Source organism: Ochlerotatus camptorhynchus, unplaced genomic scaffold (assembly GCF_037179485.1).
Source record: "Ochlerotatus camptorhynchus isolate MF236.1 unplaced genomic scaffold, CSIRO-AGI_Acam_v1.1 ptg000077l, whole genome shotgun sequence".
In the NCBI taxonomy this organism is placed as follows: domain Eukaryota; kingdom Metazoa; phylum Arthropoda; class Insecta; order Diptera; family Culicidae; genus Ochlerotatus; species Ochlerotatus camptorhynchus.
This window is the reverse complement of record NW_027040567.1, coordinates 6270326-6282725: the sequence shown is the minus strand read 5'-3', so window position 1 is coordinate 6282725 and position 12400 is coordinate 6270326. Positions and strand designations below refer to the sequence as shown.

The following is a 12400-nucleotide window of genomic DNA, read 5'->3' as shown; positions in this document are numbered from 1 at the left end:
CCTTGCTTGCTGCTGAGTCAGAAGCTATAGACGGTATAGATGTTTCGGCAAGTTACACACAAAAAGAAAAGAAAAGATCGGATGGTAGTTTGATCTAAGATGATGCGATATACAAGTAATTATATTCATCAAAAACCGAAGAAACATTTCGGTGCCGTCTGTTGCTGCTGCAATCCAACTATCACACTGCAATCAATGATTTTTAAATAATGCATGAACAGTTCCATCCATCGCATTTCCATGAACTCCGCCCAAAGTGCCAATTTCCATGCATTAGATCTTTTTTGTTGGCATTGCATGCGAAGCACTCTTATGGGGTGTCAATACACACTGTAATTTGGTTGTACAATCGCTATGATTTTACCATACAACGTATGGTTTTATCATACGAAATATGGTAAAACCCTAGCGGTTGTACAACCAGATTGCAGTGTGTATGGTCCCATTATGCGTGCATGTTCAGCGGCCATATCAAATTGTGTGGTCTACCAGTACCAGTATGTGTAGACATCTTAAATTTTCACACTATGATTCGTAGGTTGGCATAGAAAAGTGTGTAAGGTAACGAAAAGTTGGTTATCATATCAGTTTTGATTTTCTCACGTTTGCTTTTCCACCTTCGCGGCTTGACATTACCATTTTCCGAAAATTATTCAATGGCTGAGGTTTTAATTTGCGCTGGTAATGTTGCTTCTCTGTCCGCAGTACGTTCGAGCAACGAAGCGTTTGTATGGGGGTTTTCCTTCGAAAACATGGAACATGATCATTCCACCCCGCGGGTGAAGTGGTAAGGAAGAAAGTGCGGCGATGATGTAAGTCACATGTTTAATGCAAAACCAAATCCAAATGCCACTGGAGTTGGAGTCCAAGTAAAAGTGAAAATGGTTCGATGGGAAATTGATTTCGGGTGCATCTTTGTGGAACGCTTCCTGGGTGAAGTGTTGCGGAAAAAGTGAGGATTTTTTTTTGGTAATGTTACCATTGAAGAGTGTAAGAATGAGGAAGACAAAGTAGTAGCGGTTATCTGGAGGTTGTGGTGGAGCTCTTGGTTTTATGAAATTGTGTCAGTGTATTCAAACTAACCACCACTGGCCGGTAGTAGTATTATGAAAGAAATTTGTTCGCAGGTGACCTTGAGGTGACAATATCTTTAGTCTGGGAGTTAGAATGTGTCTACTACAGATCCAGCAACCCACTTCAAAATGCCTGGTAAGCCACGTCCTCCATTACTGTTATCGATTGGATAACATTAGTCTAACCTGCAAAACTATATCTTTCCCGGTTATTGTCCGGTTGGCAGAACGCCAACACCAAAAACGTAAACGTTAACTTTTCCTCCGGGAGCGGAGGCGTAGCACCGAAACACGCGAAAAGAAAAATCGACCGTAGCACAAACCAGCTAACCAACCCGGGGGCAACTTGACAACTTCAGTATATTGCCAGTGTACCCCGAAAATTTGGTGCTGGTGGTTCTGTCAAACTCACAAGTTTCAGAAGGGTTTTCTGAATAGGGCGAGTGCGGAAATGATGTACAATAAATAAAATCCAAGCTTGAAATTCATCTCATTGTCGCGTGCCCACCAAACAGGAACGCGCGTCTAACGTCAAAATTACCATAAGTGACATGAGAAGTCCAGTGATGCCAGTGAGAAATAATTTTTGTTTTGTCTGTCTTTGTAGTGTGTCTTTGAGCAGAACAGAACCACAAGTTTAAACATATGATTTGTAAAACGAAAATATGTGATTGTCATCGAATTAATGGAAACAAATGAGAATTCAGCGAGGATACTATCGGTTTTGCAGCGAGTAAGAGCATGCTTATTACAGTATACTCCCGCTAATCCGATAAATTTGATAATTTGACTGTCAAGTCCATACAAATCAATGTTACCAATGTAAAAAAAAGCTCCATTAGAGACCGTGCCGGAGTAGTATCTCCCTAGTAGCCCGACTCAAAGTAAATTTGGACGCATTCAAGTGATCATAACTCAAGAATTAAACAACATACTCGGTTGATCAAAACGTTAAACAAAAGGGTATTTATTCAGCTTTCAAACGATATGTAACAAGTTATTACATTTCACCGTTTCGAACGAACTGTCGCACTTTACTTGTGATCGATGCCATCATGATCTGCACAATCTCTGGTGACACTGTACCGGCGAACTTATTCCACTTTAAACGCATTTGTTGTGCATTTGTCACTTCTTTACCGCATCCTCGAAGTTTTCGCTTAACAATTGCCCAATGTTTTTCGAAGGGTCTGAACTCAGGGCAATTCGGAGGATTAATCTCTTGGACGACGAAATTAACATTGTTTGCAGCATACCTTACTTTGAATCGAGCTTTACTGTATACACAGCTAGTGCTGCAAAATGTATAATTTAAGGTACTACCACTAACGAAGTGACAGACGGAGCGGCTCGAAAACTTTGGTGACGAACCTAATATTGCAATTTTTCAGTGTACCACAGGTTTTGGTTCTATCTCTTTCGCTCTACTCAGAACTGAAATGCATAAAAAATGGCAAAATGATACACTTTTTGCACACTGTCAAAGATCAATGTACACAAAATCAAATGAGTTCAAATCAAAACAAAAATTCTAGCCCATCTGGTGGATGATGACACAAGCTTTTAAGAAAATTTTATTGAAGTGAATGAACCACATTATTTTAATTGATTTCTTCGCCAGTTAGTCGTCTGTCACTTCCTTTGTGGTACTACTAAAAAAGGACAGTGGTGAACTTTGTGTATCTTTCGGCATTTAGCTTAATATGCATATTTGACTAATTTTCAAATTCAGCAGTTTACTTTACTTACCCCATAAGAGAAACACGGGAAAGTGAACATTTTTTATTTATCGGGTCCAGGACAAGCTTTCATTGCACAGCTATGCTCAAAGCAATAATCTGAAGGATAATCAAATTCAAAAGCAAAAAATAACTGAAGAAACCAAAGTATTTTTATTACCATTCGATGGTATAAGAAGATGAAACTTGGTTAAATTCGCATGGTTTTTTTGCATTTCACCACGAAAATTATAAATTAGCTTTTTTCATATGGCATTCTTGTCTGATGTTTGACATCGACACATGGTGAAACAAAAGTTGGTTTTCCATAGAGAAATGCCGTTGCGGCGGTGAAGGCCAATCCCTTTGTTTGCGTCGTGAGGCGAATCTTCATATATACACACATAAATGAAAACAATATCAGCGAAATTAAAACAGGCAGGAAGAGCCCACTGCGCACTCTATTAGCAGTTTTAAGGACATCCCACATTAGATCCGTTTGCGTTGCGTTGACGTAAATTTGATAGACTATAGATTTAGCTGTTACTTTGCCGCAACGCATTATATCCGAATCTAATGTGAGTGGCCCTTTTATGGAATTGATCAATAAAGTCATTAATAGACTATAATATAGCTGAACGTATAACTTGGGTAGTGTTCTGTCAAACATGGTAGGGGAAATGGATGTAATGTCGGCCTAAATGCCTTTAATTTTGCCCCATACATAAATTCAGCAATCGACTAAATTTTCAATTGCGACCAAAAATATCCATTAGTACTGTCCCAATGACGCGTTCATCTAGATAAAATTGATAAATAGCAGATTTTTAGCGATGGGCCCAATCTTAGATCCATCGGCCAACATTAGAACCATTTCCCCTATCATATCATTTATTGTGTTGAAACATTTGAAATTTTAAGTAGCCGCATTTTTTTTTATTTGGTGCCACCGGTAAGACGTGTTCTTCATTATGAGCGACGCAGTCGACTGTCAAAATACAAGAAAATAGATTCCCTGTTTTAAAAATTCTCGCGTTTCTATACGTTCGCTCGACCAATCAGGCACTGACAGAAAGTTGGTTCATAAAGGTGCCTCCTCTTCTTCTTAGGGTGCCACATATGGTTATTTTGGCCTACACTAAAAAAATTCCACACGTCTGATCGAAGTGTTTAAACACTCACAATCACATTTATTTTAAGTGTATTTCATCACGGTTCAATATGTTCTACGCGTTGATTTCTAGTGTTTGAAGCTTTGAAATGTTGAAAAAATTCTTACCTTATCAATTTAAGTGTATTGCACATTGAATCACATTAATGTTCAAAACAGATGGATTTGAAGTGTTTTACATTTCAATGCGATGTGAATTACTTGTTCTGCAAGGTGAACATCGAAAACATGAGTTGTGACTTCATCCTTATCAACCAGTCTGATATATGAGAACAACAGTGGCCCAGTCAGATCGAACAAAGCAGCACACCTCAGCAGTCCGGGATCAATTCCCAAATCAGACCCATAAAGGCATGTGTAAGCTCTGTCCCCTGGCGGCAGCTTTGTTTATATAAGGCTTGTACTCGAAAAAAATGCACAATTTTTATCCGTATGTAACTTTTTTATCCGTGGGTAAAAATTGATGAAAATCTGATGACTAGTTTGGAGTGAAATGTTTACATGTGCAAAATTTCATAACAATCGGTTCAGTGGTTATTGAGATGTCATCGAAACAAGAAGAAAATCGCCGGAGAATGTTGCGCGCCGTCATGGAAAATCCGACTGCGACCATGAGATGGATCGGAAGACAACTGCGAATCACCCATACAACTATGTCTCGGGTGGTAAAATCGTTTAAGGGGTCCCAGACGACCGAGCGGCGGGCTGGAAGTGGAAGAAAATCGAAGACAGCTGACCCTGTGAAGGCCCGGAAGGTGTTGGATTATTTTAAACGTAATCTGAACCTTTTGATTCGCGACGCGGCTCTGAAGGCAAAGTATTCCGCCTGGTTCGTTCCGCAAACCATGAAACGAGCTGGGCTTCGTGTATTCAAGGTCCGGAAGGCACCGAACCGGCGTGATCAGCAAAACACGGCGGCCAAACCCCGCGCAAGGAAGCTGTATCGAGAGTGGGTTAACGAAACCGATGTGTGTGGTTATGGATGACGAAACCTACATCAAGGCAGACGCAAAGCAGATACCGGGGCTGAAGTTCTACCATAGAGGTAAGACCAGAAGGTCCCGATGAAACGAGCTCAATTTTTTGGCTCAGCTCTGGTACTATCTTCGGTCCCAAGCTAATCGATGCATCCCTCGAAACATACGAAAATCTACAAACCTCTCATTTTATCTGTCAAACTCTCATAGCGAATCAAAACAAACAGAGTGTAGTACTAGATTTCTGAACACGCTTAATCCGAATCATCTGAAAATATCTAGCGGCGCCGACTGGGATTGAACCCAGGCCTGCTGGGGTGAGAAGTAATCACGCTTACCACTACACCACCGGCACCGCTTGACTTTTTAATTTGAGCTTCGCTAATCTGCACGGCGTGCAAATTAAAAATGAATCAATAGTGATTTAGCACATGGTATGGAGAAAAGCGAAATGGAACGCAGAATCAAAACAAAACAGCAAATAGTTTCTGCCACTTGCTTTTCTGATGGTCAATGAATCATGAAGGATTGATCAGATTAACAGTAAATAATATAGACTTGATGACTCGAAAGATTTTGAGGTCGTCGGCAAAGAGCAGTTTCTCAGATGATATTTGTAAGCACAAGTCATTTATGAAAAGGACAAAGATCAATGGACCTAACACACTTCCCTGCGGAACTCCAGATGGAATGTCGAATGTTCTCGAACGTTCAGAGTTCACCTGAACGTATGCTTTCCTAGTGGTCATGTATGACATTAGCCAGTAGGATATCCAATCAGGAAAACCCATATGTCTCAGCTTCTCCACCGCAAAGATGTGCGGAACAGTGTCGAACGCTTTCCAAAAATCGATGTATACAGATTGATTTCGGCATTCCATCTCTCGGAACAAGACGTTGGTATAGCATAATAAATTGTTTGTTGCAGAGCGATGCGGAACGACCTCGTTGATCAAAAATCCTAGGCAACAGATAATTGATATCCTGCGGTAATTTTCGACGAGGCGCAAGCTACCTGACTTGTGGATAGGAATCATTTCTGCAGCTTCCCATAAACTCGGGAATGTTTTTTTTTCATCTAACGATCTATTGAACAGTATCGTCATTGATGAGGCTAAAGACTCAGCGCAATTCTTCAGTAAAATAGGAGTTAATCTAATAACTTCAGCTCCTTTTGACCCATCTAGTTTGGGCTCTCAACACTTCATCACGATAAAAATTGAAGAACGGAAGACGGATATCGTGAAATGGCACGTGTTGAAACCAACCAGGGTGGGGTTGGGGAGATCCTGTATTAAACAAGCTTTGAAAGGCGGGAGTAACCGTCAACAATGCTGATGATGGTACAGCATGTAAAAACCACCGTAATGCTTTCTCTCTGAGATGACTAAGATGGTCATGACGAGAGGAGCAACACAATAGTTGGGTAAAGAAGAATTGCATTATATTACATCATCGACTGGAAATGCTTTCGGCAACGTGGAGCTTTACGTAGTGATGTACTATTCCACAGCCGCAGCCACAGACAGTAATGAGCAAAGGCGGGCGCACACTTTTTGCCTGTAGAATTGAAGACATACTTCAAATCACCGCGTACATCGTTACGGGCTAGGCAAAGAAGTGTGCGTTTGACTTTGTACTGTCGCATTAATGGTCCTTCGCTCATTTTCAACTTCTATTCAGTTTTCATACTGCCGAACTCTAACAGAACTATCTACCTACACTCTTCTAAGACAATTCGCTAGCTCATAAATTATCACACTAAAGCTTCATGTTAGATATCATTTCCAACCAACTATGAAAAAAAGGTTACCAGCCTCGTCGGATGAGCTGCCTGCCCATAGCATCCCCGTACTTGACATCATCGGGCACACGATTACTTGCCCGTTGCTCCTTAACAAACTTCCAGAACGCTGAGGGGTTTCGTTTCAAATTCGATTACAGTAAGTAACCTTGATAGCTTGTTGCTACAAACTCTTTATAGGACGTTTCCACCAGGCCAAGTGATTCTCGGTTTTCGTTTGTCTTGTTGACGAAGAATCGTTTACGTGCTTTCCTTAGTTTGTTGCGCATGTTTCTCAAATCAGTGGTCCACAGTGTCAACAGTTCACCCTGAAGCAGCTGTTCCCAGTAAATCGATGAAAATTCAGCATTGAGAGAGTCGAAGTCGCAACGCTTGAGATCCAGATCACGAGAATCCGTTTGAACGTCGGCTGCAGCATGGATACTACCGTGTGCGTAATAATGTTTGCACCATCGTAAAAATAAGGTTCCCGTTTCACCTGTGCATACAATGCCTTGGTTTTCTTTTTCACGTGCATGTAACCTATAGCTCATACCGTAGTAGGCTGTGTATAAAAGAAAATGATTTACTTAGTTTGACAGTTGCACCACTGACGAAGTGGCAGCGTATTCGTGAAAAGGGTTTTAACCGAGAAAAGAAAGGACAACTATCCGTGAAGGTGGTCACAGGTCGTTCGAGGTCAGCTCGGGTTCCGAGGGTTATCGCTGCTATCAAAAGGAAGATTCGGGTGAATCCAATGTGTTCAATAAGGAAAATGGCAAAGGAACACAGGATCAGTGACTTTACGGAACGGAAGATCGTAAAGGAAGATTGCGGGGCGAAGTCGAGGGCACAGAAAAAAACTCACATGATTACCAACCGCATCCGGGAGCTACGAGTCGAACGATGCAAGAAAATCTTGAGCTTCCTTAAGTGAAAAAATCCGGTAATCCTGTTCACCGACGAGAGCATGTTTACCGTCGATCCCGTATCAAATTCCAGAGCCGACCGGTATATTAGTTGTTTTCCGGTAAAAGACGTGGCCGACGAGCACAAGAACGTGTATATGACCAAGCATCCTGCTAGCGTTATGGTGTTTGAATTGGTGGCTTCCGATGGCAAAAAAAATGGAGCCGGTGTTTATTCCAGAAGGCGACAAGGTCAACGGAGGTCTGCATCGGGATTGTAAGTATGTCCTTCCGTTGATCAAAGAACAGTACGGTCCGAGGCCAAATGCTGTATTTCAACAAGATGGGGCTATGTGCCACACCTCGAACCGCACTCAGAAGTGGTTGCAGGAACATCTTCCGTTCTGGGCAAAGGATATGTGGCCGCCATCCAGCCCCGATCTTAATCCGCTGGATTACTCAATATGGCGCGTAATGAAGGCCTAGGCTTGTTCTAAACGCCACCCGAGTACAGCAAGCCTCAGACAAACATTGACCCGTACCTGGAGAGAAATGGATCCAGACTACATTATTAGAACCTGCCGTGCATTCCGGAAGCGTGTGGAGGCCGTAACTGCAGCAAGTGGAAACTCGATCGATGATTAACATAGTTTAAGACTCTGAGAAACATCCCTCCTTTGAATAAAAAAAAAACTCGAAAACGAAATTTTTGAGATTTTTTTTTATTATTTTGACATTGCTTAATGGTGCAAACATTATCACGCATATGGTACTATGCATATCAACTTCAAACGGTGTATGGTGAGAATCAGTAGGTAGGAGCGGTAATATAGGATGCAAAATATAAAAATCATCCGGAGAATTCGTAAAAGACAGATGGAGAAGTCTGCCATTCGTGTTTGAAATTGCGTTTAATTGCACCAGACCACATGTAGATATGGATTCAGTAAGTACGAGTTCTTGTTTGCTGGAGGAATTCGCAGGCATTGACAATATGGCTTCGATTTTCAAAATCTTAAAGCCGTGGCGCATCTAAGGACAACATATTTTTATTGGTTTTAGTACTTAGTAGTCAATGAGTACCCGCAAACACCCACAACCATAGCACTGGATTCCTTCATTATGAATCTTGAAAGCTTTGATGATTAATAATTTCAAGGTTCCATCAAAGTTTCCCGTATTCTCTTCCCATTAAATAGCTACGACTTACATCAATTCCCTATCCATAACACCCCGAGTCTCACAAAGCGTTCCTCGTCAGAGGATGATACGCTCGAGCAGACGCATCAGTCCCAACAGCAACAGTGATCGGTTATCAATCAATAATGTTACGGTCTATCACGAATCAACAATACCAATAATAAACACTCTCGAGTCCAATGAGCGACGGAGCGCAGTAAACCACACACTATCACCACCACAAGCACTATCGGACGAACCAAACAGAGGAAGAAGAGATGCGTGCCACAACTCGACGGCCCCCGTGGATTATAATAGCATACACTACTAGCCCAGAAAGAGATTATTAACGCTCGATTTAAAGCAATTAATACCTCCTGCTATCAGCCACCGACCGGCTCCTCACTCGGCGGATCATGATTTGATTTGCGTGGATCAAAACATAGACGAAAAATGTTCATTGGGCGTGATACCAACCGGTCAAGATCGAAAATGGACGGCGAGAAATAGAATATAATTGAAGGAGGAAAATTGAAACGTCAATTTGGAAGATATGCTTGCAATTGGAGATGAGATGGAAATCAATCGCCTACATATGGGAACTTCCGACACACATTGGCAGCCAGACTGGCGACCCGAAGTGACCCACATTTCACACGCAGAGGGTGATTTGTATTGGAAGAAGAGAACATATAGCGGGATTCATCCTCACCGGCACGTTGATTCTAGGCATTATTATGTGTGAAGGTGGAAGAAGGAATTGAAATTGAAATTGATCGCTCAGAGAACTACTTTTTGCCTTGTTTCACACCGGCAGTAGACGAGCTTGGATCCATTGGGCGGGGGAATGTCCAAATTAATCGGATATTATTATAGTCTGTTTTTGGAAGGTTTTTCCAAGGCTGGGTCGATAGTCAAAACAAACATTATCGATGGCAATTATTGGCTATTTCTTTGGATGATTGACTGCGTGATTGATGCAATTAACACGGCTTACGCAACGTAGGTTGTATGAATGACTAATTATAGATTCATTTAACCCATTGAATGAAAAACATCCTATTAGGGATTATTCGATAATACTCTGCTAATAATCCTTTCCATTTTTACGTTGCTCCATTTAACTAACATCCAGTGGAATTAACTTACGACACTAATCACATTGTATCTGCTCTGCTCATTTCAGATTTGCAACCGTAACACCACACCGCAATCAAGATCGCTATAAACTGCAAACAGGAAACCATCGCCATCGTCGCAATCAAAAGTGTAAACAAGTCGTTGGAAATCAACAAAAAACCATCACATCGACTGCAGCAGCCACCGAGCACTCAACTAGGGAAAGAATTCCAAAAATGTAATACCTTATAAATAATTTATAAGCATACATACACGGTTGCAATCATCGAAAAAGTGGGTGAAGCACTGCTCTGAAAGCGCTGCAACTCCCCAGTAACAGCGCGCGCATTCGATTCATTGATAAGAAGCAGCTCTTGCGCTCGAGCGCCGCGCACCCGCCTTTGAACTGCAACTAGATCGTGACGACGACGGCGACGGCGACGACGAAGTCCACGGCAACGGAGAGCCCGCGCGGGAGAGCGCGGCCAAACGAAAGTGAAACACCATGGAGAAGTATGTAACCGTTGTGTCGGTCGACGATCAGCAGCAGCAGCAGCAGCCCCCATCGGAGACGGCAAATAGAGCCAACGAGGAAGTGCTAAACGGGGGTGTGGAAGTCATAAATGGTGGCAGTAGCAACGGAAGCGATGCTGCTGGTGCTGTTTCTGTGGTCGATTCACAGTTTGTCACAGTGCTATCGATCAACCATGGCGCTGCGCTGGAGGGAACCGAACCAGAACTGGTACTGGTCTACCGGTTACCCGGGGAAAGGTTAGGCTTCGGGCTCAAGTTTCAGGGAGGAACGAAAAATAACGAGAAAATCCAGCGGCTGTTTATTCAGTCATGTGCGGAAAACAGCCCGGCGTCGAGAGTGCAGGCCAGTTGGGGCTTCCTCCGGGAGGGGGATGAGATTTTGGAGATTGATGGAGTCAGCGTGACGCACATGTCGAGGATTGAGTGCGTGAAGTGCTTGAAGGAAAGCAATTTGGCCATAAAGCTGTTGGTGAGGAACGGGGAGGGAAAAGTACAAAACTTCTACGATGATAATGGTGACATTCCGGAGAAGAAAAGTGTGCCACCTCCACCGCCGCCGGTGCCACCCAGGAAGCTGAACAAGCGCAAGATGGTTGAGCACCAGGTTGTTGAACCTCCAGCGAAACAGATCGTCGAAATCGTACACCCACCGGATGCGGAAGTGTACTCCAATCTGTTCTCGGACGATATCAGTGATCTAATCAGCGAATCGGACGACACTGCCAGTACAATTTCGACAGTCATAGATAAGTACTCAATATGCTCAAGCCTCTCCTCGGAGGACTATACCATTTCGTCAAACCCAAGCAGCTTGGAGTTGGCCAAGGCTCTCAAACCTTTCACACTTCTCGAGAAGGAGTTCAACCTGGAGGACAAACTGGAAAACAACCTCTTTACCTTTCAACCCTCGGCAGTCAATATAGTCCAGGTAGAAGCCCCTCCAGTTTCCAACGAATACGAAAACTATTCCATTGCAAAGGTCGATGAAAACAAAAACTACGAAAACGTTGTCATTCACGCTAGTGACCATCACCCTCAAAACTACGAAAATGTCACCATCCAAGAGGTCTCGGACAGTCAATCCTACGAAAACGTCGTCATCTCAACCTCGGATGACAAATCAGAATCAACCGTGTACGAGAACGTTGACCTCAAAGGCCCTCCACGTCCGGCACCTCGTCAAGCGGCGATTGTTGAACCGAAAAAGCGAGCCGCCGCACTCCCAGTCGGAGTCATCCCACCACCTCGGCAGAAATCCCCAAAAATCCCTAACATGCCACCTCATCTGCCCAACGAATTCAACACCATTCAAAGCTGGCTTCAGGAAGCCACCGAAGTCATTCACGAGTGCGTCCTCGTCCCCAACGCAGAAACGGCGAAGGATGACAAGCGCAACGGAAGCAACGAAAATCTACCGCGACTCATCGATTTTCATCCGAAAGTTTCTAGTCCTTTAAAGCCAGTCAACGCTTCGCCACAACCCACGACCGTAACCGTGGAAGAGGTTGTAGTAGTCACAAGCAACGACCGAACCAGTCCCGAACCTGAGGACCCATCGTCGGTGGTGGTGAAAAAGTGCATCAAAATTAACGCCACCCAGGAGTCTGGCGAGGAGCAAAATTACATCGAGAGTTCCAGCAGCAGCGACGACGACGAGGAGAAGTGCTACGATCTGCATGTTTACAGCAACAAAGAAGAGTACGAAGATTATGAGGATGAGGAAGAGAATGAAGACCGGCGCTCCAGCGACGGGGGAGCATTCGATACCTACAGCGACGAGGATGGGGAGAAACTTGGACCACCGGAGATTGTAGGCGGAGGTCCATCGGAGGCGTATTTCAACTACCACTGGAGCACGTCGCTGTTGCCGCCGATTGGCGAGGTGGAGGAAGAATTTTCCTCGCTCGAGAACCAGCAGAGTGGGTGAGTGAAATTGTG

The 12400-nt window shown here is 43.4% G+C and overlaps 1 protein-coding gene across 1 annotated transcript in view; it reads left to right on the top strand.

Moving 5' to 3' along the window:
* The window catches only part of LOC135697643 (uncharacterized), a 338903-nt gene that overhangs the window by 131461 nt on the left and 195042 nt on the right, over window positions 1-12400 (top strand). The window contains exon 5 of the mRNA XM_065217424.1: window positions 9996-12385. Coding sequence (XP_065073496.1) covers window positions 10434-12385 — 1952 coding nt within the window. The 5' untranslated portion in view covers window positions 9996-10433. The remainder of the gene's footprint in view (window positions 1-9995; window positions 12386-12400) is intronic.